The sequence below is a fragment of the Furipterus horrens genome, unplaced genomic scaffold, assembly GCF_987537825.1.
Source record: "Furipterus horrens unplaced genomic scaffold, mFurHor1.1.pri manual_scaffold_11, whole genome shotgun sequence".
NCBI classification, from domain to species: domain Eukaryota; kingdom Metazoa; phylum Chordata; class Mammalia; order Chiroptera; family Furipteridae; genus Furipterus; species Furipterus horrens.
This window is the reverse complement of record NW_028327181.1, coordinates 14,837,556-14,864,235: the sequence shown is the minus strand read 5'-3', so window position 1 is coordinate 14,864,235 and position 26,680 is coordinate 14,837,556. Positions and strand designations below refer to the sequence as shown.

Below are 26,680 nucleotides of genomic sequence, written 5' to 3'. Positions count from 1 at the left end.
GTCTCCCGGGTTTCTGAGCCAAGCAACGAGTGATAGAAAACTTAAGAGAAGTAGTAGTAGTTTACTTGTTCTGTTGGGGGTGAAGGGAGAGAGAATTTGGTTTGAACATAATGAGTTAGAGGGGTCTGTGGGACATTCAGGTCGTCATGTCTGAGAACTCAGAGTCAGGTGAAAAGGGGTGGCAGGGTGGGCAGGGCACCCTTATTTCTCATCCTTGGCCCATGATAGGTGCGTATTCAGTCCATGTGGTCTAAATCACTGGTCCTCAGAGTTTGCATCATTGTTCAGGAATGTTTTCGAATTCTCTCATCCAAAGTTTTTCTCTTGTTTCCTAAACCTTCTACATCACAAACCTCAGATATGTTCCCATATGGGTGTGGATGTTTACTGCTTGGGTGCTAAAATAAAAACATCTTCTGAGAAGGTTAAAAGCAACTAAACTCCACTAGAATTTGGGAGTGGGACAAAAGGGAAGAGACAAGAATTAACATAAATTGGCTCAATTTCCTCTTTATTAACTGATCCTCTAGAAAAAGAAGAGGAACTAAGAGAAATTAAAGAGGAGAAGGGTTGTAGGAAAGGAAAAAAGAAAGAAGAAACATTATAGGAGCTAAAAATACAGTGAGGAGAGTCTGGCTAAGCATCAAAGAAGGGCAGATGTGTTTCCAAATAGAAGTGGTGGTTTAGAGATGTCAGGAAGCACAGCTCCAAATGATGGGTGGAAAATAAAAGTTATTTAGACTGAGCTCAGCAGAATAAAAAAAGGTTCAATGGTGAATCCAACTGAGGAACAGGCCTTTGAACAATATGGAAGCCCTACTGCCTCAACCCCAAGTTCGTGAATCAAGTGTTGGCATCAACAATGGAAACTCTTGCCATGGTTTCAGGACCCTGAACCAAAGAGAGTCTTTCCATCTCGACTTTGTAATTCTGAACAATTGTTGATGGAACAATCTCTATTAAAGGTGAGTCACTTTCCTTAGGGTATCCTCAGGTACCTGCTTCCCATTCTGTCTAATGAAGCATGGGATGTTCTGAACCACTCCCACAACTAGGAGGAAATGTACTTCCTGTAAATATACCACTTCTGTGAAGTTGATGAATCTGACACATGCTTAGTGAAGATGGATTACAGGAAAAGAAATGTTGAGATACTCAAGTCAGATCAGAATCTTTCAAAAAGCTCGTTGTTTGGCCTCATAAACCATATGGATGCTCATGAAGGACCTGAGACAAAGTTCACATCAAATATTGGGTTATGTCACTCAGACCATGGGCAACAGGGGCTCAAGAAAGAGTCAGGTGGGCCAATGGGCCACAACATTAATATTGTTGAAAAGAACATTTATTGAGTGCTTATTATGTGCCAAGAGCCATGCCAAGTATTTCACATACATTGTCCCATTTCATTCTCCCAGTGATCCTGGAGTAGGCACTATTACTGTCTCCTTTTCACAGATGGGAAAATAAGGTTTCAGAGATGTGAATTCCCTTGCCAATGGAGAGATGGATCTGGGATGTCAACTTAGGCAGACTAACTCCTGAGCCCAGAGGACGTCTCGTGACCAGGGTAGGACTAGAACTGGGCCCAGGTGTAGTGTGTGGATGGGCTGACAAGATGAGAGGCAGAGCATCACAGCAATAGCTGGGGAAGAGCACAGCGGGAGCAAGGGTGGGGTGGTGTCCACCTTGGCTGCGTCCAGTGTTTGTTGGTTACTAGCTTTGGGGTATGGTTCTTGAGCAACTTGTGCCTCAATTTTTTTATCTGTAGAGTAGGGATGGCAATAGTATCCAAACTCATAAGACGGTTGATATCATTTCGTGAGATGATGCTTATAAAATGTCTAAAACAGTGCTTGGCCTATAGTAAGCATTCAATAAATACAGATTTTGCTGACATTGGAGAAATAGCACAGACCAAATTACGCTGGGTTAGTTCTAAGGAACGTGAGGGTGTCTTGCTGGGGTATAGTCCATTGATGGGACATAAGGTAAAATTTGATGGAGTGTGAAGAATATGTATCAGCTGCCATCCATGTGAACAGAAGGAGATTTAGAGTGCTTCTCGAAGTCAGGGCAACGTCACTTGGTCATTGAGTGAAAGGCCTAGGAAAGTAAATACAACAGATGAGTGTCTGGAAAAAGGATGTGTGGGAAGGCCAACCTCAACAGGGGGAAGGAGAGAAGAGAAACAGAAGAGCTCCTCCCAGGATACCTTTCTTGCCCAACTTTTCCCTTCTCTCTCCGCCATGCAGAGTAAAGGGAGACATTAGCCCAAGAGCCTGGTGCTGCCTCTGGGATTCACCGGCTTTGAAAGGATGATCGCCTGCTCAGTCTCCAGACGTTTGCAAACCCTTCCCAAAGACAAACCCTTTCCAACGCCCTGCTCTAAAATTGACCCACCTCCATGGAGGTGAGGCCAGGGCTCGCTGCTGAATGAGCCCCATTGTCCTCCCAGGCGTCGGTGGGTCCAGATGCCTTCGGCCTGGAGGTGGTTCTACCACGGCCTGTGGTGCGGTCTGCCTGCAGACTTTGATTCACTCCAGGGACAACACTTGAAAAAATCAAACAGGCAACACATGCGATTCCAGGAATGCCTGCCAGACTCATACTCTGTTTTTCCATCATTTTGCTCTCCTCCCCCTGGGGAGGGAGCCTCCTCTGGCATTTTGTGTATGAAAAATCAAAACCACCAACAAGACAAACACCTGATAAGGAGCTAGGCATTGCCCAAGAGTTCCCAGGAAGAGATGTCTTTGTTCTTGTTTCAAGCCCTTGACACTGCTAACAGCTCTAATTACTGCATTTGCCATGGGATGTAAAATAAAACCACATTCCAGAAACCATGTAGTCTTGGGGAGTGTGTGGGGTGGGGGTGGGGTGGGGAGGGGGGGGTGGAGAGACACAAGGGAGAGGTGCCCAGGGCTGCAGGAACGTGTTCTTTCATTTCTGGTCCCTAACCTTGGCAGCTAGTCTAAGAATTTAACAGTAAGTTCTTTATATGCACGAAGAAGGGCACTTTTGCACATGTAAGAATGCATCTCACTACCTGTATCCACAAATCTGGTCTGCATATTTGACTACATGGCGTGCAAAGCATACTTCTAAAGAATGGTGGGACCTTCAAAATTTACCCAAGCCATTTTGGGGGAAATAACAACTTCAGAAGTTTTTGAGACTATAAATACAACAAAATAAAACTTCTTCCAACATAATTTAACAACAAAATTCAGTGATGTAACACCTACCTACACCCACATCACAAAACAAAGTGACATCACAATACTAGGGACAGTGGTTCAAAACTGCCTGCCTGCGAGCCAAAAATCTAAACTGCAATCTGTCCATATGTGACTGAGGCAGAGAAAGATAGGTCACTAGAAATATTAAAACAAAATTTAAAAAGAGAGAGAAAAGGAAAATATATATTTCTTCCCCCCTACTAAGCTAGTTAAGATAAAATTTAAGGCAACCGAAATATGGTAAGGTGATTTAATTTTTATAGATAACATTTCTTAGGAGGCTAGCTCTCCCTGTAAGTATGATTCTGATCTATCCAGATTATTCTTATTCTTAGCTGATCCCGGGAAATGGAGACCAGCATCATTTACATTGTGTTTTTGCCTTTTTGGACCCCAGAGTGTATTTCCTTTTTTAGCAGCTTTTCTTGGCTCATGGCAGTCTGGTTAGAAAGTGTGCTCAGGGTTTGGCAGGACTTGACCTGCTGTCGTCTCTGTGAGGCAGCATGGTTGAGGAGTGACTATGGCTCCTACAGGAATCCTGAGTGATCCTGTCTCCCATCCTTGCTATGGATCCCCTTAGCTTTCCAGCAGATAGGAATTGTCTTTGATTCCTTGTAAAGCTCCCTGAGCTTTCACCTCTGGCCCAATATCATCGTGACCCTGGTACAAAAGGCTTTGGTGAGCAGGAGAGAGGATGTGTAGAAAGATTTCTAAGATGGGTGTGGAAGGAACGGTCTCTAAAAAGAAGTTAACACTGTGCCTCCCAAGTAGACCTGGTTTCTACTTGAGAACTGGTCTTTTTTTTGTTGTTGTTCCTTTTTACCCTCCTTATAATTCTAGCATCCAATCTACGTGAGACGAGACCCCAGCATCCCTACCTATGGACTCCGACAGTCTATCTTACCGAACACCAGACTTCGGGACTGCTATGTGGATTCGCCAGCTCTCACCAACAACTGGACGGCCAGAACACGTGCAAAGCAGAACATCGATTCCCCAGCACCAGGTACCACCTCTTCTTGGGAAGTTGTGAAGAACCCATTCACTGCTAGTTCATTCTCCCCGGTTAAGCTGGTGCTTAGGCGACAATCAAAGGATAAATGTTGTTCAGTACCAGGCAAGTTTGGAGAAGCAAAACCCTCAAAGAGATTCAAGCCCAAGGATGATTCCGCAGTAAAAGCCACTCAGCGGGGCAGGATAAGAAACCCCATCAGTCCCAAGAGCAAGCGGCCCATGGGGCAGCAGCTGGGCTCACCTCGGCGCAAGAGGCCTGCAGGAAGCACTGACGAGGTAGATTCTGGCTGGTGGTGGAGAAAATGTGATGGGGCAGGAAGAGGGAGATGTCAGCTAGAGAACAGTTAATGCTTAAGAGATTTGTACGAAGCGAAGGAAACCCTAAAGTTGAAGATAGTACTGTGGGGAGTGGGGGTGGGGGGCAGCATCATGATACAGTGGAGAGGGCACCAGATCTAGGGGCGTGAGGTTTGTACCCTGCCTAGTTCTACAGGATGAAGTGGCTTTTATGGACACAGATGAAAGGAACTTGACACGAAGGGAAAGTAAGGGTGGAAAAGGCCAGGATGAGGTTAGAGCATGCAGACACGCACACTGGCACAGCAGAGGTGGTATGAACTTCCACATGGAGTACTTGGCATCTAGAGGCTTGATGAGTCCGGCGCCATCACTCACGATGGCCAGCAAAGCTCAGAATACACCCTGGAGCTAGGATGTCGGGTTCAGATCCCAGCTTTGACTATAATTAAGGACAACGGTGGGCTTAGCCTTTTTCTGCCTTGGTTTTTGTCATTTACAAAGTGGGGGATAACAGCCCTTTCCTCATAGGGTTTCGTGTGGATTAAGTGAGTAACTACATGCAAAGGGCTTTTGAACAGAGCCTGGCACACTAAACGCTTAGGATCCTGTGTGGCATTCAATAGATGACAACTGTGGTTATTAACTTTCTAGCTGTGTGGCCTTGGGCAAACCAATTCCAGTTTCCTTGCCTTTAAAGCCGTCTCCCGCTGACCTTACAGGGTTACGGAGAACGCATGCAGTGGTACACATGAAGGAATTCAGTAAACTAGAACAGGCTAGACAAATGTTGGTTGTGGCTGTAACCAAGACTCTGGGACACAAATCCCAGATAATTATTCTGAGCTCCCTTCTCAAGTTTTAGCTTTGACTTCTCTGCTTTCTTCCTGGCTAGAGTAAAGAAAGTTCAAAGGAGAAAAAAGTAACAGTCAGCCAAGATCTTGGGAACAGATATGCTGAAAATGTGGCTGCCACCCAAGCGCTGTGCAGGGACATTGGGACAGAGGCCTGGGAGGGCCAGGCGTTGCTTCCTGAAGCCAGAGAGGGACCGCAGGTCTCAGACACGTTAACCATCCATGGCCTTCCCGTAGAGAGTTACCGAGCTCTGTACCACGCTGTGGTTGAGCCGATGCTGTGGAATCCTTCAGGGACCCGCAAGAGGTACAGCTTGGAGCTGGGCAGGGCCGTCAAACAAAAGCTCTGGGAGGCTCTGTGCAGCCAGACTGCCATCCGCGAAGGTGCTCAGAAGGACCCAGTGCCAGACAGGATGCGGCTGGAGGTCAACAAGGATCCTGTGCCCAAGAAACGGCCCAAGTTAAAGAGGGAGTAATAGAAACAGGAACTCACAGGATTAGGATATCCTCTGCTAGATATCTAAAAAATAAACACCACTTTGCATGTTATCTGAGTGCTTTACAAATTAGTAACTACCCTCCCTGGGAACATGATAAATGGGCGGGCACAAGGCTCATTTCAAACTGAGGTCCCCCTCCACTCTCACGAGAAGGTAATTTTGAGGGTTAGATACTTGGGGCTTTTTTCCTACACGTCCCTTTCCCTTGGGGCTTGAGGGTCCCTCAGTCCTCCAGGTAGGAAAAGTCCTAGCAGATGAAGCTGATGGTTACATCCAGCCTATAATCTCATTTTTTGTCATTTAAAAAATATTTTATTTTGGAAGAGGGAAACAGAGGGAGAGAGGGACAAACATCTATGTGCAAGAGAAACATTGATGGATTGCCTCTCAAACCTGCCCCAACCAGGGACCAAACCCCCAAACCAGGCATGTGCCCTGACTGGAATCGAACTGGCAACCTTTCAGTTTTCGAGATGACACTCCACTCACTGAGCCACACCAGTCAGTGCAGTTCCTACCTCTTAAAAGGTGGACTGCTAAGATTGAGTACCATTTCCCTCTCTCCACAAAGGGCTGAGCAGAAAAACTACCATCACCTCAAGGGCATAATCCCACACACTCGTCTATTGGATGCTCTCTCATGACACCACCTAAATCCCCAATAACAGGAACTCTATGTTAACCGGAGAGGGAATTATATGGATGCTCCCATGAGAGAGCTGAAGTTTTAAGGCACTGCTTCATGCAAACCTCTCCTCTGTGGAATGTGTAGAGCTTTTATCAAACAGAGCAAGGAGAACATAGAACATGTACTTGATAAAATTGTATTTTTTTTTTACAGTCATTTGTACAATTTGTTACAAAACCATAGAAGACTACAACTTGTTTTATATCATTTTTGGTCGGCAAAAATGTAAAATCTGTGTGCAATTATCATGTATTTACAGGGCCTCATGTTAGTCATTTTCAATGATTATTCCAACAATGTCACACTTTCAACATAAGACATGGCTTAAGATAAATATATTAGTAAATAAATATTCTGAGAACATATTTCCATAAATGAAATGTGCTGCTATACATATACAGAATATACATAAGTTGTTTTCTAGCCTTTAAAACATTTTTTTAAATGGTAATGTTGGAGGAGCCCTTAGACCACTTTATTACAAAATCTTTACAGCAAAGTCTTTACAAAATATCTTTTAAGTGCTATGGGAGAAAAATTTAAAAAACATTTTAAAATAGTGCCTTGTTAGACCAACACAATAGAATTTATATAAAGAATAGAAAAAGGCAGTTCTGTTTCAAAAATAATACTCTTGATTAGTAATTATTTTTTTAGACCTCATTTTAAAAGCATTAGTCCTGCATGAACTTGGAGTAGAAACTAGCAGCACAAAAGGGAGCGTCTGAGGAGGGGGGCAACAGATGGGGCTTTAAAAAATGGCTTGGGTTCGGGGGGCAGGGGGGGAGACTGAGTTAAATCCAGCATACTGGGGCTGTGTCTACAAAGAGGTACCTTGTTGGGCAGAACTCCCTACCCACCCCCCCATTTGAACTGGTTCCAGCACTCTTTAGTTTACTTGGCTGTCCCCCTACGAGAGCTAGACCATGAACCCCACCCAATAGTCATACCCTGACAAGGGGGCTGGGCAGGGATTCTCAATGGGAAATGTGACGCTCCCAGTTTCCACAGCTACATAAGCCCCGCACGCCACTGAGAGGTCACTGGAAAAGATACTTATCATTATTGGAGTCTTACAACTTCACAGGAGATATTTCTTTTGATTTTAATGGTGAGGCAATAGTAGAGCTGCTTACTATATTCTGGTGACCTCCCTGTCTGATAAGCCAACCACAGATTAAAGACAGTGGCTGATATTTAAGTTTGAATTTTCATTTTTCTGTTTCTACCACCCTGTAAACTACCAACTTTAAATGTGCTCTTTTGCCATCTGTAGTTATTGCTCTTTCAAATGGAATTTGGTCACATTTATTTTAATAAGCCCAGTTGAAGCCACATTCTCTACTCATCTATTCATTCTTAAGGCTGTTGAGGAGTGGTTTTCCAGCTAGGACCAAAGAAAGCCACTTTTGGGGTAGAGTTTCAGGCGAGGAAGATAATACACAATCAAAGGTATTAAAAACAAATAAAACCACAAACAATAAAAAGAAATCTCAACAATGAGAAGTTGCTTTTTGCAGTTCATGTTAAAAGCAACACCCCCGCCCCCACCTTCCCCAAAACTACTTAATGCAAGCTGTTGTCCTTCGCAGCTGCTAGTCCTGGCCCGAGAAATAAAGGCAGCCCAGATCACATGTCAACAGCTTAGGCGCTTCTCACACCCTCGCCAACAGGTGTGCTGGGCACAGGCCTGCGGGGAGCAACCCCTGAGGGACTGTACCTTAGAGGCTGCAGGACAAATCTTACTAAATGGCAAATGGATGAGTTCCTAAATGGCAAATGGCTCAATCATTTGACACTGGAATTTCCCTCTGTCAAATCCTGGCTAGAATTAAATAAATGTCCTCATCACAGGCTGAGGTTTTCAAGAAAAAAGGATTCTGATATGGTGAGATTCTCGTTCACAATTTTCTGGTCTGGACCCTGGGCTGACAACCCTACAGCCTTACTGGAGAAGAGTGATTATAGTCTCCTGGCAACCCAGGGTGGTCTCTATTTCCCCACCTACAGGGGCCTACCTCCTAGGTTTCCTATTTCACAAATGAGCTTTTCAGGTGGCACCAAATTATCTGAACAGACAAAAGGGACCAGAAGAATGGGCAAACATGGGGCTAATGTGATTAGTTTCTTTTTGAAGAACAAGAAATACATTGAACAAAAAGGATAACAATCCCTGATCTGAAATACCTTTACAAAGATTCTCCCTTTTATAATGGAAACATCTTTTAAAAAATGGCTGGCTTTTTAAACTCTCCCTCAATCAAAAACAAAACAAAACAAAATCACCAAAGGCTGGAAAGGTATACAAAAACTTGCCCTTTGGGTCTAAACTGTCTGATAGTCTTTCTCTGTCTCATGGAGAATCAATACACAATAGTGCATTAGGAAGGACAGTAGACACCGGCCGGGGAGATGAGCAACTTCAGCTGTGAGCAGAAAGCTGAATAACCCTGAAGCAGCGCTTCAGGGGGGAAATGGGATGGGAAACCTATCATTCAAAAGGAGCTTGGTGCAGACCAATGGGGTCCTGGCCATGCGCCCCCCAGGAAGGCAGCCCAAGGATGCAGCAGCCCCCGGGCACCCTCCGTGCCCAGTCCCTTCAAACACCAAAGCTGCAAACTACATTCCTCCTGGGTGTTTGTCCCCATATACCCCATCAAACCATTTCTGCAGCCAAAGGCAGGAAGCCCAAGACCATGACTGTGAACTCTCTCCTTTACCTTAGGATGACTCCAGGAAACAGACTGAGGACACTGGCAGAACTGTCCCTGGCACCCTGGGGCTTCTGTAGCAACGGCTTGTCCCAGATCCCCAGTGCGGCAGACCTCCTACCCTATTCCCAGCTGTCCCCACCTGCTGCCTGCAGGTATACGCTGGAGACGCGCGGCTTCTGAGCAGACCTGACATTTGTACGCTGGGACTTGCCGTGAGAAAGAGGCGGTATTGCATTGTTCCTCAGAGTCTGTACCCATATCGATTAGCTTTACTTCAAGTTTCTGGTTCATTTTCTAAGGCAGGTGTAGCCCTGAGCTTTTCAAAGGCCTGAGCTCCCTCCAGGGAGACAACAGTATCTACACATGATGTGGTTCAATTTATGCAGCAGTGATTTTCTTTTTTCAGCAAAAGTTGGCAGTTAGGGTTCTTTAAAATATATATTTAAATAACTTTTTACATTTACATATAATATCTTAAAAAACAAAGCCAAGAACTCAATCCCACACACCTCGGAACCCCAAGCACACACACTTTACAAAACAGAAGAATAACATGTTATCAAAAGAGGCAAAGACTCAAGAGAATTTTGTCTGTTGGTTTGTTAATGGGATAAGGGGTTGCCACGGGGGCTCACATTTTGGGCTGAGAAGGAGGGCTCTCTTTATTACCACTTTTGTGTTTGTCAAAGCTAAAAAAATTTTTCTTTTTTTTTCTGAATGAAGTCAAGAGTTTGGAGTCTCTGTACAGTTCCCATTTCCACAGAGTTCCTTCTGAGCTCAGGCTCCTATGCCACTGCTGTCTGCTGGCCGAGATCTCTGTCCTGGGAGAGAGAGAACAACCATCAGCGAGGAGCCAGCACCACAGGCTTCGGGGACAGTGCACGGGGGCCAGGCAAGGGACTTGGGTGCCCACCCCCAGCATGTGGCAGGCTCTCAGGAAGGGACAGGTCACAGCACTGGGCAAACAGTGCATAAGGTAAAAGGCTTAAACAGAGCTCCTCATTCTGTGCTGAGAGCACAGGTGCCTCCTAGAGAGCCGGCCTCCCTCATCTGGACCTAGAGGACCGTCTAGAGGCCCTTACGTAGCCTGAAGACACAGTGTGCAGAAGATGTGCATCAGGCACTGGGAAGAGCAGGGGAGAAGACCTCCCCCACAGACACAGAGCTTACAGACCTCAAAACAAAGCGATTTCAGGTTGTGAAAACCTGGGAAGGAAGCAGAGGGTGTGAGAGTAACTTGGGGCAGCTGCAGGGAGTCACTGAAGCTGAGGGCTGGGGGAGAGAAGCAACAGAGGCCTGCAGGCTGCAATGAGCTGCAGGAGTGTTGGAGGAACAGGATGGGGAGGCCACAGGCGGCTACATTTTCAAAATTCTAAAGGTCATGGCAAGTCATTAAAGAGTTCTCTAGTGTAAAGATGTAGACTCGTTCAAAAAAGACCACTTTGGCTCCCATGTGGAATAGAAGGGAGGACCAGTGGCAGGAGACCAGTGAGAAGGTTGCCACTTTCACCCTGGAGAGGAAATGAGCCGGACTGAGGGGACGGAGGTGGGGACCGGAGACCAATATGAGACAAAATTTGGAGGTGAAACATGTTGCAGTGCTACTCAAAGGTGCTGGTCTGCACTGTTACGAGACAGAATGTTTAGAAGCTTTATAGCAACCCCGACGATGTTGCTGAACCTAACAGGAATTCTGGACTTGGATTGCATGAGTCTTCCTAAATTATGCTTTTCTGGGAATTCAGTTTTCTAAACAATTCTCACAGACAGGTTGAGAAGCCCATGACCCAGTGTGAGAGGCATGGCAAGCTCAAGGACAGCTGGTACCTGGGCTATTGAGTGGGGAGCCTCGGAGAAGGGGAGTGCAGAGGGCGGAGTCTGAGAGGGCTGCTGTGGACGTGATAGGCTGGGTGCTTGTGTGACATCTGGGGGGACAGATCATGGAGGCAAAGGGCCCGAAGGGTCTGGAACTCAGAGGAAGGGGTGCGTTGTGGAATAACACTGGAAGTCATCAGGTATAGGTGCTGTCTCAAGTCAACGGCACAAAGGGCGTCTCAGAAAATGACCATGGAGAGGGAAGAGGACCCCGACTCCGGCCTACTGTCATCTCCCGCTCTCACCTGCAGCCTCAGTGGCTGTGGCGCTGGACTCCTGAGTGTCCTGGGAGGCACTGGGGAAGCTGGCCCTGGTGGGCCCTGCCTCCTCCAGAGGGCAGCCAGGCAGTAGTGGAGCCCTGGGCTGGCAGCGCAGAACCCGCTCTTCTTCCTGGGCTCCTCCCAGGCCCCTGTGGGGCTTTAGGGTGTCGGGGCCCAGCGTCCCACCCCAGGGGCCATGGCCATGGGTCCCCTGGCAATCCAAGGGCAGGCCCAAGTCACAGTCCACATCCTCCGGAATGATGGGGATGCGCTGGCTCAAGTCCCGGGCCCCAGGGTGGCAGCTGGGCAGGGGCTCCTGGGCAAGCGTGTACTGCACGCTCACTGAGCAGTCCTCGGTGTAGCAGCCGCTGCCCCCTCTGCCACCACGGGCCACCTGCTTCTCTTCATAGAAGCAGCAGGGCAGGCCCTCATATTTCATTCCATCTGTCCTGGGCAAATGGTCTGGGTGAAGGCCATACAGGGCCTGGGAGCTTCCTGGCTGTGACTCCACACCTGTGGGGCCACAGCCCTCACAGAGTGGGGGGCCCAGGAACAAAGCGCTGCCCCGGGCTGCTCCTACACCGGGCTCCAGTGCAGGGGGCTGGGGCTCACAGCAGCAGGCACAGGATGGCCCCTCGGGGCCCCCCTTCCAGGTCCTCCTGAGGTCTGGGGCGGCCCCAGAAGCCTCGAGCCCCACTTCTGAGGTAGAGCTGTTGGGCCCCCTGTGCTCCAGGGAGGAGTTGCTGCTGTAGTTCATCTCCAGGCTGCAGGTGGACAGCTGGTCCCCTGACGGAGAGGCAGGACCAGGCCAAGGCTCTTCCCGCCCAGCACCTTGACTGTGGGCTGCTGGGAGCTCCTCGGGCGACGGGGAGCCCTCGAGGTGCACGACAGGCCCCCGAACAGAGCTGCCTGAACCCCCCACGTCGCTGGTGCGACAGGGGCTCCGGCTGCGATAGATGAAGGGGTCATAGTCGCTGCTGAGGGAGCTGCGGAAGGTGGAGCAGCTCCCGTACACGCCCTGGTTGCTGACCTCCGTGCAGTCCACCACCGAGTCACTGGAAGAGCAGTGGCACTGGCCGGAGCTGCTGCTGCTGCTGCTGTCACTGCCCGGGCAGTCGGCCAGGTAGCCACTGCACACGGAGCGGTGGCCATGGTAGCAGCTGAAGCTGGACGTGCTGCCACTCTCCAGGTGGGAGGGCGGGGCCATGTGCACCACGGTGGGGAAGAGCAGGTTGCTACTGCCACTTGGGGGAAAGGCACGGGACGGGCCCCTGGGAACGAGGCTGGGTGGGGCCTGACCCTCCTGCTCAGGGTAGCTGAGGCCCTGGAAGTAGTAGTGTTGGAACATGGTCTCATACTGGGAGAAACAAGCTGCCTTGGAGAAGCTGCGGCCGCTGAATTTGGGCCTGCGGAAAGGGTGGGCTGGTGAGTAGGCCCTGTGCTCCAGGCCACAGCGGTGAGGGGCCAGGGTGTGGTCCTGGTGGAGGGGTGGGTAGCCTCGGATGTAGGTGGGGGTCTGTGGTGAATAGAGGCTCTGTTCCCCATGCCGGTCCATAGTCAGCAGGGTGACGGGGTTCCCGTGGGAGTCCATGCTTGTCCTTGTGGGATAGGCTGGGATGGCGTTGGTCCTGTGCACACGACCGGGGTAGTGCACCGGCAAGATCACCCTCTGCTGCCGGCTGCGTGCGAGGTTGCTGGTCTCCACGCATACAGCGCCTGGGTTTCCCTTTTGTTCTGGGCGAGTCAGAGGAAACAAAGTCAGCAGGGCTGAGCACACAGGTGACAAGGCTAGACAGACAGATGAATCAGGGAAGAACTGAAGCAGCGGAGTGCCTAGTCTCGTCCCCCGGACCTGCCCTAAGCTGTCACCGAGCTCAGCCGGCTGGCAGCTGCTGACCCACTTTTCTGTCTGAAAGGCAGTCACTGCTGCCTGGGCTCATCTCCCACCTCCCCGCGGCTCTGCCTGACAAAGGGACCATAGGAGTCTGTGGAGAGCAACAGGGCTACTGACACGAAAGGCACTGTCCCTCACGGAAAAGCGGTTCCATGGAGGGCACCATGCATTCCAGCCCCTCATCTAATACCCCGGGGCACAGGAGCAGCATCACAACCCTGCCACTCAGTCATCCCCACCTGTGGCCCTGGAACAACTCCGTGATACCGGGCATGGGCAAGCATCGTCATTGTCATTCCCTTTACAGGGATTGTAGGCCGGGATGCTGGTTCATGTGAAAGCCAAAACTCGAAATCAGGGCAATTCCTCATGCCAGGCCCTCCGAAGAGTTTGGAGGCCTGGTGACCTCCAAAATCTGAGACCCCCCCACCTCCAATTCCAGATGGCCATGCAGGTTACGCTCTTGCTAGGCACTTGGTAGAGACAGTGACTCCTCAGCAACAACCAAGGCAGGTGACAATTACCTATGATGTTGTGCCGACAATGGGGGCAGGTGTGGTGCTGCAGCAGCCATGGGTCCACGCACTTCCTGTGAAAGCGGTGAGTACAGGGGATAACCCGCAGCTCCTGGGAAGGGGGGTAAGACACGCAGCCTGAAGGGAGGGGCCAGGCAGGGGCAGTTCTGCCTTCAGCCTCGCATATGCTTCTTTCTGTGGGGCCCAGTGCGTACCTCGGAGCCCAGCTCACCACACCGGTGCCGGAGGCTCCCTCCCCACCTCCTCCATCTCTAGCTACAGGTGGACTCCGTTCCCAGGAGTCAGAGCCCGTGCATGGGTTCTAGGGAGAAGGAAAGAGCCCATCCATTGCCCTCAGTGTTAAGAGAGGAAGCACAGAGAAGTAGGCTCCTTTCTGGTTGCTGGAGGATGGCACGTTCATGGCGCACCTGAGGGAAGACCGAAGCCATGTGTTAATGCAGATAAGCAGCCTGGGAGTATGAGAGGGCTGGGTACGTCCCAGGACCTCGCGCATCTCTGGGATGGTGGCTGCCTCCATGTACTCCAATGGGGATGAGTAGAAAGGAAGAAGCCGGGGACTTGGGACTGACAGGTAGGGCAGCAAAGGGGCCAAGCTCTCTTGTCCTCTCCTTTGCTGGACCCTGAACACTCACCTGGGGCATGTGGTTTATAACAAAGCAGCCTATGTGGAGAGGAGGTGATGGGGTTTTCTTAGGCAGAACCACCTCTGGAGTTCCTGAGCCCAAGCACCCTCCAAATTTGCTATTTTTACTTCGTTTTTCCATTCTCTGACCAGCTCAATACAATAATATTCAAATTAATAACTAATGCTAAGCCTGACTTTGGCAAGAGTTCTAGCTGTATTTTCTCACAGAACCCTGTGATCACCTGGAATGCAGGTCAGTCTTGGGCCCATGTCACAAGCAATAGGCACAGAAAACTCAGTCATTTACCCAAGATCACAAAGCTAGAATCCAGTTGGGCAAGGAGTCTGCACCTAGAGACCATGCAAGACTATTAATGTAAAGGCCTCTGCAAAAACGCATTTTTCACCCAATAGTCTACATAACAATGGAACACTTTCATTAAAGGGGTGTCAAATGTTTGCAACTCTGAAGTGGTTTATTCCCCAAATGTGCAGGTATATATGCCTCTATCTAGAAAGAGATTAAGCAAACATGGCAAAATGTTGTTAACAATGGGAGATTCTAGGTGAATGATACAAGACTCATTGTATAATTCATGTAACTTTTCTGAAGGTTAGAAGTGTTCAGAATAAAAAGCTAGACGGATAAAAAGGGATATCACATCCCTTGACTCTTTAGAAGTAAAAACACCGAGTGTTCCACACAGCTTTCTAGGAGAGGTTTGTATCAAGTCAGGTTTCAGACTTTTCAGAAGAGCAATGCTACAACTAAGTCAACATGTGAGAATGTTCTCAAAACATTGTCTGGCCTCCCATATATTTCTGACCAATTTCCAATATCACCTACATTCAGCTGGGTCCTCTGTACCGTGGCCACCCCCTTCCAGGGGCAAAGAGCAGATAGGATGTCTCAGGCCATCCCCTTGAGACCTTGGTGTTGAAGCCCTTCTGCTCCTGCAAAGCTGGAGGGAAAGGACACAGGAACCTTCCCTCTGAGTCTTATGTTTCTCTGCTGACCTGCCTACTTCATCCCCGCCCAAGATGGCCCAGCCTCTGCTGTTACCTCTCCGTCGATGTACTTCTCAAGACAGATGGCACAGTCAGACGTGGAGCTGCTGCTGAGCGTGTCCAGGGCCCCACAGCTCCCCTCCCGGCGCCCCTTGTTCTTGGAGTTAAACTTTCTGGTTTCCATCTTCTCCAGAGCCTGCACAGCCAGCCTGTTCATGGAATTCTGTATGGCAGAATGAGGTTCGTGTTAGGGTCTGGCACATATTAACAGTGCTAGTCACCCCCAGGGCCATGACACTTGATAAATCAGGACAGGCAAATGCTGGTCTCTATCAGGCCAGAAAAGACTTTTGGGAAGTCCCTAAAAGTTCAGACTGCCACAGGACAGATGTGTTTGACTCCAGAATGGCCAGGACATCAACCCAGGGTTTTCCCAAGTGGCAGGAGCAGCAGGGGTCTACTTCAATTACTTGGCCAACTTTGCAAGACCCTGCCCTATTCCAAGGGTTCCTCTTCTTTACCCCGAAGAAAGTCGAGGGCAAATGAGATGGGGTGCATGAGGGCCCAGCACGCGGCAAATTGGACGTGCTTGGTAAACAACTGCACTGTTTTGCTGGTGGTGGCCACCCAACCCTTGTGGGAACGTGGTGATTCTCCTTTCAACAGATTGCCTGAGAAGGCCCCCCACCACTGTTCCGAGACATCACAGTGCTACCCATTTGAGAGTCTAGATTTCCGCTTATCGTCTGATCACCTCCACCTCCAAATCTTCGGAAGATATGGATTTAGGTTCAGCAGGTCTGGGGTGAGACCTGAGATTCTGCATTTCTACCAAGCTCCCCCAGGGGGAATTACTGATGCTGCTGGTCCCCAGATCAAGGCTCCAGGGCTCCATATTAACATTTAAGCATTTCTTTGGAAAAACAGCAGGCTGACAACACCCCCAATGTTCAGCCTTTGGAGGACTAGACCTTTTAGAACAGAGAAGACACAGTGCTATAAGCTTTGCTCTAGTTTTCCTCGATCTTTGCTGTTTCTAGGTCGCTGGTAACAGCCCTGATTTTCACCAACAGCAAGGCCGCTGGCATCAATGTTCACGGGCTACTCTGAGGTGTTACCTGACTGCGTCGCTGTTTCAGCTTGATTTTGACAAGGAGGATGAGGCAGACCAAGGAGACCACGACAAAGAAAGCCAGGAAAATCCCCATGTCGAAGTATTCCGTGGGTTGCTGGAACAGAACACAGACATGATGAGTCACAGCTCACTTGAGTCTAGGGATCGGCGCACGGGCTGTGTTGGTTGAGGTCTCTGGGTAAGGATGGGGCAGCTGGGGTGCACTCCCCCTCATGTGCAGGGAACACCTGGGGTTCTGCTAACATGCACACGGTGCTCTATTCAGGCCCAAGGTAGCACCAGGGAGAAGCTGCAGCAGTCTCAGCCAGGCCTCCTAACAGCCAACAAAACTCAGCTCAGAAAGCCTAGCTCCCGTGGAATACTGCAAAGTTCGCTATAACCGGTAGGAGAGGCCCTTCCAAATAAACACAAATATCACATTTTTGGGACAAAGGAATGAGTGTCATGTTTTGAGGGAACAGTGATTACTAACCATATAATTAATGGTTTTATAACAACTCAGAAAATTGTATGCTGCTTCCACAAATATCAGCTTCCACTATCGTGAGTCATATTTACCAAAGTGCTCTTTCCTTTAAAAATAAGCCAGCATGTCAGTTCTCCCTCTAGTTTTACTTCTTACCTTTTCTTCATGGCTCTCTGCCTCCTAAGACCTGGAAGTCACCTCATCTAGGTCATGCCTCCAGCCAATAGGAAGAGAGTTTTGCTAATTGACTACTGCAGACATGCAAATATTATGTGCAAGCAAAAGAATCATCCTAAATGTGAATATCCCAGTATTTGTGAGGAGAAAATAAACCATATATGGGGCACCTGTCCAAGGTTCCTAGAATCTTTAGCTTGAGCTTTGGGCAGAAGGTGCCAGACAAGAGTTATTGTTCAGCAGTGGCCCTTCAATTCACTTAAGAGAAGCCTTAAACACTACTCATTAACTGCCCAGAAGTCATGAACTTCAATCGCAGTTGAAAGTTTAACTTTTCGAGAATCAAATATCAATTAGGGATTTTGAATAATGCAATCGACCCTTTGAGAGGAAAGAAGTACTGGCTTTTTCCCCTAGTCCAGGTCTCATGGAAGGAGACATGAGAAGCCCAGTGCTGGGTATTGCCTCCTTTCAATCCTCCTCAGTTACAGGTAGCCTTTCAGAGGGAGATGGGACAGAAAAGAAGAGGTTCCCAAAAAAGAACACTGGGTGGAAGAGACCAGACAGAACTTGGCACAAATCATCTTTCTGGTAGGACTTTTCAAATTCCTGCTAAAGGGAAGTCTCTTCCTGGCCTCCAGATATTTATCTGACCGGAACCTATAGGAACCTGGGGTGCATCAGCATTTTATCAGAAAGAAGACAGGAACAAAAGCCCAAAGCCCAAAGGGAACAAAGGCTCAGGTAGCAGCCAAGAAGGTGTGGGGCATTGCCGGCCACAGTGGAGGCTCACTCGAGGTGGGCGATGCTGGATCCTTGCTCGGGCCACTTTCTGCTTGTTGACAATGTTCATCAGCTTGATGGCATCTGCACCCTTCACATACACCACCGGTCTCTTGAGCGGATCTTCTGAGCCCTGGTTTAGCTAAGGAAGAAGAGATGCTCTTGGTTAGAAGATGTGCTTAGTTTAAGAAATAGGGAAGAAGAAGAAAGGCCAGAGGAAAATAATACTAAATACCTGTTTGGAAATCATCAAACTCCTCAAGCATTACAGACTCGGAGCTCCCAGAATGAAAAGGATGAGAATGATCTTGCTTGTTTTAGGGTGGATGGGACAGAATGAAGGCCCAGAAGGGTCTCTGGAAATGTCCCCCAAGCCCCAACATTTCTGGCCCTTAACCCCTCTCTATAGTCTAGCCTTGGACTATGATGTCCAAACATGGATATCTAATGTCAGCAGACAAGTGCAAAGGCCCTGAGGTGAGGGTAACAGGACTGGGACAAGCCAAGTGAACTAAAGGCAGTGCTTGCTGCAGGAGAGCGCAGTGTTGACGTGGCCCGAGGAGGTTACCTGGTCGATAGCTTCTGGGTTTTCAGACACATCGAAGATGACTGCAGTGGCTCCCCGCTGCACGGCTCGCTTGGCCTGGCAGAATAATAAAGAGCACATTGGCACTCTGGACCTCTTACCTTTCCAAAGCTGGCCTTAGAAATCAGACCTATATTTGAATGTAGAATCTGACAGTTACCAACTTATGAGGCTTTGGGCAAGTTACTAATTTTCTTAAGCCTCGACTTTCCCACCTGTATAAAAAGGGGCAATGCCACCTGCCTTAGGGTTCTCCTAAGAACCAGGTGAGTTAGAATAGGCGAAGATAAATAACTGGGTACTCAAGTAACCTTTGTCTCCCTGTACAACCTAAACATTAAAAATAAACTACAAACTAACAACCTGCCCAGTCAGCATAAAGGTACACATTTCAGTATTTTCTACTATGAACGCAGAGCCACTGGCAACCAAAGCAAATATCTTTGGTCCTTCTCTCTTCCCATGTCACCCGGCACTGCAGTTAGAATAGCATACTGCATAGTCCTGAAGATATCTCAAAATGGTCAATTTTAATAACAGGCTGAAGACCATTGGAGAAGCTGTCAGAGGGAAAAGCTACGAGAAATCATTGTAAATGGGGATTGAGAGCAGTCGGCTGCCAAACCTGGCTGCGCATCAAAACCCACTTGGGAAGTTTGTAAAGCAGACTTTCTGGCTCAAACCACAGAGACTGATTCAGCAGGGCTGGAGTAAGGCCCAGGAAACTGAGTTCTGAAAGTTTTCTGAAGGATTCTGATGATTCAACCACTTGGGAGCTATTGATCAGAGAGATGAGATTAGAATGTTTTAGAAACAAATAAGAAGTGGTGAGATTCTTTTTTGGGGGGCGGGGAGGGATTCCTTTCCATCCCAATAAACCTTCTAATTTTATGTCCAGCTAAGTGGACGATGGGGTAGAAGTTATAGGAGAAAAAGACATAAGACATAACCCTTACTTTTAGGAACCCAAATCTTTTTAGGGAAGTAAGACAACCTCTATCATGGGGGGTGGAGAGGTGGACCAAAACCTCCTATAAGATGGGCAAATGATGGCCAGTGCTCAGAGGTCAAGATAAGTCTCTATGGCCAGGGTGCTTGAGAAAGTATATAATTTTAATTCTTTCCATAGAATAATCATTCTAGGCCCTGGCTGGGTAGCTTTAGAGCATCGGTCTCAGCGCACCTACAAGAATCAACTAATGAATGCATAAATAAGTGAAACGACAAATCAATATTTCTCTCTCTTTCCCTCCATCCCCCTCTCTAAAACCAATTAAAAAAAAAAAAAAACCACTTTACATGGATGTAGTAGTATTAGCAGGCAACACTGAACCTAAGTGGATGAGAATGTTGCTAGACCGATGGCTCCACCAGCCCACTGGAGGGCAGTCTTATCCCACTATTTTTACAACAAGCCCATTCCCTGTGCCTTGTACCAAACAGGCAGGTCAGTGAAGTCCTCAGGGATACGGCAGTCTTCTGCAACTTAATAAGCTTGGACACCCTGGGTGCTGTGCTGCAGAAGCTGTCCTATCTTTTGGGGACTCTTGTTGATTTGAGAATCAATGTGTTTAAAATCTCTTCTGCCACTTGTCTGTCCCTCCCCATTTCATCAACACCACGCCGCAGTCAGGAGTGACCCTTAAGGAGCTATTCCTGGCTCTGCCACTGAAAAGCTGCCAACAGTGGGGCAGTCACCGAATTGTTTTCAGCCTCAGTTTCCCCACCTGTAAAAGGACAGAGCCTATGTCATTAAGACCAAGGCCCCTTCCAATTCCAGTCTTGGAGACTCAGCTGTCTATCCAGAGCCACGGGGGAAGATCTGGAGGTCCCCTATCCCCTGACTCCAGCAGGAGAGGACGAGCTGCGTGCTGCACAGTGGCATCACTTTTCCTCAGTAAAGCTCTTCAGGGGCAGACTCCTTTGCCTGAGGCTCATAGCTCATGAACCCCGGAGTCAGCAGTAAAGTAGGTGCTGTATCTTCTGCTCAGTTTCACTCTCTTCTAAGATGGAGAAGTGCCGCAAGGAACAGCACGGAAAATGAGGTAATAAACAGGACCTCTCATTCCTTAAATTGGCCCTCATTCCACGATCAAGCACATCAAACGGCACCTGAGGGGAATGTGCCTTCAGAAGCATCTTGATTGTAAGCACCCAGCACTCCTGCTTTGATGCCGGCGCACCTGGGAAGTCTAATGGCCGTGGGATGAAAGCCTTCGAGACCAGGGGAATGTGATGCCTTCAGCCACGTGGCCTCCTCACGTTTCCAGCTCTCCCTGCTCCACAAGAACGTGGAGGCTTCCGGGTTCTGGAGGTGAGGCGTGACCCATTCAGGACAGGCACTCTTAAAAAGACATTTTAAACAAAATCTACAGGGTTGGTCAGTCTCCTGGTTTCTACAGTGAAGAGAGCAGGTGCTTAACTCCCATTTGTAGCCTGACTTCAGAAACAACCAGGCTCATGCACAGGATCCAAGCACAAATATTTAGTTTCAGAAAATGATAATTCTCACAGTTGACTTAACTTTAAGTATTACCGTTAATGTAAGCTGCTATTGAAATAAGGCTGCATTTCCTGCCAGGCTTGAGCAGGATCCTACTAGGAACTTGCCTGTTAGGAGCTGGCTTAGGATTTAAAATAGGTCACAAATAGTCTAAATTTAGAAAAGGACACTTTTTTTTTTTAGATTTTATTTATTTATTTTTAGAGAGAGGCAAAAGGAGGGAGAGAGGGAGAGAAACATCAATGTGTGGTTGCCTCTCGCACGCCCAACTGAGGACCTGGCCCGCAACACAGGCATGTGCCCTGACTGGGAGTCGAACCAGTGACCCTTTGGTTTGCAGGCCGGTGCTCAATCCACTGAGCCATACCAGCCAGGGCGAAAAGGAGACATTTTTTATACTATCCCCAAAGCAAATTAAAAAACACAGAACACTACTTGGTCACACTTTCCCCCTCGCCACACGCTTTCAGTTACATTGATGACACATATTCCTTAAACTAATCTTTGTATCTTAGATCGTTCACCATTTTACCTAGTCGTGCTTGGGCCAGACTATTCTAAAACCAATCTTAACCATAGCTGGGAGATTACCCAACTTTTGACTACCAGAATCACTATCTTTACAATGTCCAAATTTCTCAAGATAAGGCTGTTTCAAAGAAAGGATGGGAAAGAGGCAGCCTGGTGGATGTTGCTGGATGGTCACTGGTACACTGGGCTACAGTAGGGGAGGGCAGCTCCTCTTGCACTGTGCACAGAAGGGAACGGAAAGACGAGCATGAGAAGGGTGTGAGCAGCAGAAAACAGGGAGTGCCTCGGCAAGTCCTCCCAGAAGCAACCAAAGGCCTTGCCTTACTGACCTCTGCATGCTCTCCCCCTCGACCCCACCCACACAGATATTTTCACATCCTTCATCGCCTGTGCTGCTTTGATCAGGCCAGGACAGGTAGGCGCCAGCCAGCAGGTGACCAGAAGCCCAGCAGTAGAATGTGGAATAAAAGGTTGCCAAGCTTCTTTATTTACCTTTCCAGGCCTGCAGGCCGGGAGGCTAGACAATGCCCACAGCCATAGAAACAAGTATCAAAAGTGCAAACATCTGCACACTTATAGTTTGCAAAGTACACAATTTCAAGCCCTAGAAGATAGGGTTCTACTGTGGTTGGCAATTACTGCAATGCAAGACTCCTATGGTTATTCAATAAATGTTTACCCTAAATGAAAGAAAGCCTGCCTGGGACCATACTCGTGGGTTATTGCTCCCTGAATGTGGTGGATGTGGTTTTCTCCTAAGGCAGTGCTTCTAGCAATATGATTCTTGAATTTCCAGATGTGAATGGGCATTCTGATGAGAATATGCCCGTTATTACCTGTGGATGGGAAGACATAGTCTAGAGACTGCGTTAGTTATCTATTAAGTTCAGGAATTCCCATCAGGAACATATCTGGCATTCCCTGGGTATACTCAGACTTGGCTTGGGCTTGGGCCCACCCCATATTTACTCCCCGGAGGCCCTGGGCACAGACTTATTTATCTGTCAAGCGCTGGAGGTGGTGTCCTGAGTGCCTAATCTTTTATTGTAAGAAAACTTTTGGCAAAATACAACCTTAATGGAAAATAACCCAAAAGATGACTTTGTCCCAAACTCTTGACCATGGGACAACCAAGGAAGCTGCAGTGTTAGAGCTGAGGTCTTCAACCTCTTACAACAAGTTCTGACATATGGAGGCTCCAAGCAGATTTTTTTTTTTTTTTTGCCTCTATTGAATATAATTTTGCATTTTGAGTGTTTTTTTTTTTTTTGCACTTACCATAAGCTTCCAACAAGTCATTAAGTATTCTTTGTAAATATTTTTAAGGCTGTGATATATCCCTTCATATACTCTACTTACTCATGTGTTTTTGATATGTGGACTATTCCAGATTTTTATTATAATTAATGCTAGATTAAATAAATCTTGGTTTACATTTCCAATTTCCTTAGGATGGAGGTCCAGGGCCAAAGACTATAAAGATTATTAAGAATCTTAATATAACCCACATAGGATTTTAATGCCCCTCCTTATAAACCCATACAAATCAATGATTTGCAGTAATGACAGGATATGATGGTATAGACACTACAAGAGATTTAACTTCTGGGTAAACTGACCTGTTGGTAAGCTGGCTAGGAGAAGGAAGTCAGCTTGTTGGTAACTGCATGATACTTCACATGCAGAAAGACACTCCAGAGTGAACTATGAGGTGATCATACCTATCTTACTGATTCTTCAAGGTCAAGTTCATGTGTGACCCCCCCTCCCAAAAGACTGACAGGCGCTTCTCTTTACTTAAAACAGCTCTTACCCTTTCTGAGCTCTAATAAGTCTAACGATCTCTTCTGCTGCTTACCACTTTCTGTGATGCAATTTTCTCCCCAAATATGCCCATCTTTAGTGTTTTTGCTGCTTACAAAAGTAGTATGCACTCGATGTGAAAATTTTAATACAGAAGGTTCTTGAATAAAACTGTTTTGTTCTAGCGTTGATGAGAAGAACATTTTTTATTTTTGGCTGGGGCCGCTGTCTATGCAGAGTCTACGTGTTCTCCCTATTCTGCGGAAGTTTTCTCTGGGGATTCCAGTTTCCTACTACATCCCAAAAACGTGCATGGGAAATAAACTGGTGTGCCTACAATGTCCCCATCTGCCTGAGTATGTGTGAGTGTGTCCTGCAAAGCAAGGTGTCCTGTCCAGGGTGGGTTCCCACCTTGCACACCCTGAGCAGGCTCTGGCCACCTGCAATCCTGAACTGGAATAAGTGGGTTGGAAAATAATTCTCTTCTTGTTTTTATTCATCTTTCTTTCTTTTTTTATATTCATCTTTCTTAAATGTATGTATAAATGACATTTATTTCAATGTTTAATATTAGAAGTGCTTTGGGTCTTTATTTAGAAGTTGGGTGGTGTTTTGTGACCAGAACTATGTCATAGGAGCTTAACTTGTTTATATAAATTAGCCTATGGTCCAATTGATTTTGTTACGTTTTGCTTTAAGTTGCAGTTTCCAAGACCCTATGGATGACGTTAAGTGAGGACTTCTTGTGATTCTGAAATTAAAAACAAAAAATAACTCACCCATATCCCAGTTTTATAATGTAACAGTGTGGTTTATATCCTTCCATTTTTTAAAAAAAAACCTATACATTAGCAGGAATAACCCCCCCCCCACATGTATGTATATACTCATAGGTCAAAATAATACTTAAAAATAAATTGAATGTATATACTGTTCTATACTATGCTATTCTCCACCTTAACACAACAATTTACTCAACAATATTATATACGTTGATGTAGAAAAATGTTATTGGTCTTACCAGCTACACGTTATCCCATTATATGGTTGTACCAGAGTTTAAGACTGTCCCCTGACAGGGATTGGAGGATTTCTAATTTTTCTCTATTATAAACAACAATGTTATATTTATATTGTCATACTTACATTCTGATGAGCCCTGGCTGGTTTGGCTCAGTGGATTGAGCGTCGGCCTGCGAGCTAAGTGTCGCTGGTTCAATCTTCCAGTCAGGGCACATCAGAGAAGGAAAACTCTGATTCCAAAAAACCTCCGCTGCCTTGCGGCATACCTCTTCAGGGGAAAGGCTAAGGGAGTAAACCCCGACAGAAAATCCGGAGCCGGAGTCCCTAAGGCGGTTTGACGTTGTAGTCAACACCGGCAACTCCTGCGGCGCACCTGAAGCCAAGCTGTATTGACTCCGTCTTTCCCTTGGATCCTTCAGCTGCGAAGAGAGCGGGGGTCTGCTGCATGGGCAACAGCAGACCCTCCATATCACCCTGCCCAGGCTCTGTAGCTTCAGCTTCACTGGAGAGGACACTCCAGCGACATCGCAAGATGTCGATTTAACACGGGAGGAGACAGATACCGTGTCACTCCCGAGTCGGACTGCACAGCCATTCTCGGCAGTGCAGATAGACTCTTAAGAAGCTACACCATCGTCTCTCGAGACGGACGGCTGCCGACGACGACGACATTCTGATGGCATTCATCTTTAAAATAAATAGCCACAAGGGGTCCTGCTGAGTCAAAGGGCACAGACATCTTGCTGTGAATGCCTCACCCTGGTGCTAGGTGAACCCGCCCTGAGGGTCTAATTGAGCCAGGAGGTAGCTCTTACTGATGGATCTGTGTGCCTCATAAAGCCTACAAAGCAGACTGCCCCGGAATTGTCCATACTCAACCTATTAACATAGTAGGTGGGAACAGAGCTTAATTCGATTTGTAGTGCCATTTATGAATTTGTTTAACAGTAGTAATTAACCAGTTACTATGCGTATAGGCCCTGGGGATACACACAGCAGTGAGCAGCAGCGGGGCAGACCTCTGGAGAGGCCAGGGAGTCATCCAGAATAGTGTGAGAGGTTAGCTCCATGGGCAAATGAGTAGGATCTTCAACCATGGGATCCCTTAGCCCATGTCTCTGTAGCAGAATTCCCCAAGGTACGATCAGGGAATGACATTTTCTTGGCCACTGTCCTTTGAGAAATGCTGAATATTCTCGAGTTGCTACCCCTGACATTTACAGAGCACATTAGTATGCTAGAGGCTCTTTCAACCCGGCATCCCCAATTTTTTGTTGGACACAGATTTTTTTTCAGGGGAGAGCGTGAACACAGTCACCCACTATCACAAATGATGCAGCCGAGTTTCCCACGTTTGGGGAAATCGCAGGGGTCAGCAAACACACCCAGAGGGCAATGGGTGAGTCTCACCCTGGGAAAACCAGCCTCGTGATCGTGGCATCTCCCCTGCCAGGTAAGTATGGACACAGACGTGTTTTTACAGATACTCTCGTGGGAGATGTTTTGGGACCCAATGCTCCGTGGTGTATGGAACACTAACATAAGAGGGGAATCGTCCCCCAATCACTCTTATTTCTAACTCAAAGGTAGAAGGCTGAAAGATATGACACAGATCTACATTTTGATCTGGAAAACAACAATGTGTATAGAACATACACATTGCAATTTGAATGAGATGGTTATTGGTATGAAAACATTCAATTATACAGTTCAATCTGCCAAGTATCTAAGAGGGCCCCCTGTGTGCTGGGCACCCCAAGCAAGACACAAGCCAGGACCTTCTAGAAGTGGCTGTCATAACACAATTGCTGCTGTCCTGCAGGGAGAGCTCTTGCTCAGCAACGAGCAGGACGAGTGCGCTGAGAGGGCTCTTCCTTCTTATCCACCTGAGAGTTCACTTGCGGCTCTCCTGTGATGCGCAACTATAACAGCGTAACCCAAGGTCGCAGAAACCATGATTGTGGAGAATCCAAAATGGCACCAGAGTCCCAGGGCTTGGTTTCCATTACTTGGGATCAGCATTTTGCTTCAGTTTGGGTCCCCAAGTTCTTTCTGTGGCTATTCCCAGAGCACAACACACCGTCCCACCAGACATCTGTGGGTCATTTCTTGCTCAGGCTGATATGGATGCATGGGGTTTTGCAATGAGCCCACCCTTCACCCAGT

At 47.6% G+C, this 26,680-nt stretch overlaps 2 protein-coding genes and 1 non-coding gene across 3 annotated transcripts in view; 1 reads left to right on the top strand and 2 right to left on the bottom strand.

Moving 5' to 3' along the window:
• The first annotated feature begins 2,407 nt into the window (after window positions 1-2,407).
• CUNH22orf31 (chromosome unknown C22orf31 homolog) lies at window positions 2,408-5,894 on the top strand. Its single transcript, XM_090292482.1, has 4 exons — window positions 2,408-2,413; window positions 2,459-2,512; window positions 4,083-4,532; window positions 5,449-5,894. The coding sequence occupies exons 1-4, from the start codon at window positions 2,408-2,410 to the stop codon at window positions 5,881-5,883; spliced, it is 945 nt and encodes a 314-aa protein (XP_090148608.1). The 3' UTR covers window positions 5,884-5,894.
• A 4,118-nt stretch (window positions 5,895-10,012) lies between these two features.
• The window catches only part of ZNRF3 (zinc and ring finger 3), a 133,439-nt gene continuing 116,771 nt past the window's right edge, over window positions 10,013-26,680 (bottom strand). The window contains exons 3-9 of the mRNA XM_090292115.1: window positions 18,637-18,711; window positions 18,079-18,210; window positions 16,626-16,736; window positions 15,563-15,730; window positions 13,863-13,965; window positions 11,430-13,178; window positions 10,013-10,130 (exon numbers count right to left, since the gene is read on the bottom strand). Of these exons, the coding sequence (XP_090148241.1) occupies window positions 10,087-10,130; window positions 11,430-13,178; window positions 13,863-13,965; window positions 15,563-15,730; window positions 16,626-16,736; window positions 18,079-18,210; window positions 18,637-18,711 (2,382 nt within the window). The 3' untranslated portion in view covers window positions 10,013-10,086. The remainder of the gene's footprint in view (window positions 10,131-11,429; window positions 13,179-13,862; window positions 13,966-15,562; window positions 15,731-16,625; window positions 16,737-18,078; window positions 18,211-18,636; window positions 18,712-26,680) is intronic.
• On the bottom strand, window positions 25,808-25,975 carry LOC149996986 (U1 spliceosomal RNA). Its single transcript, XR_016507317.1, has one exon. It is a non-coding gene; the product is annotated as a U1 spliceosomal RNA (small nuclear RNA).

Excerpts from the sequence above, each read along its gene's own strand:
- CUNH22orf31 (XM_090292482.1), top strand. Across the intron at positions 2,513-4,082 it reads TGGTTCTACCACGGCCTGTG|CATCCAATCTACGTGAGACG; the intron begins GTGCGGTCTGCC and ends TTATAATTCTAG. Across the intron at positions 4,533-5,448 it reads CTGCAGGAAGCACTGACGAG|AGTAAAGAAAGTTCAAAGGA; the intron begins GTAGATTCTGGC and ends CTTCCTGGCTAG.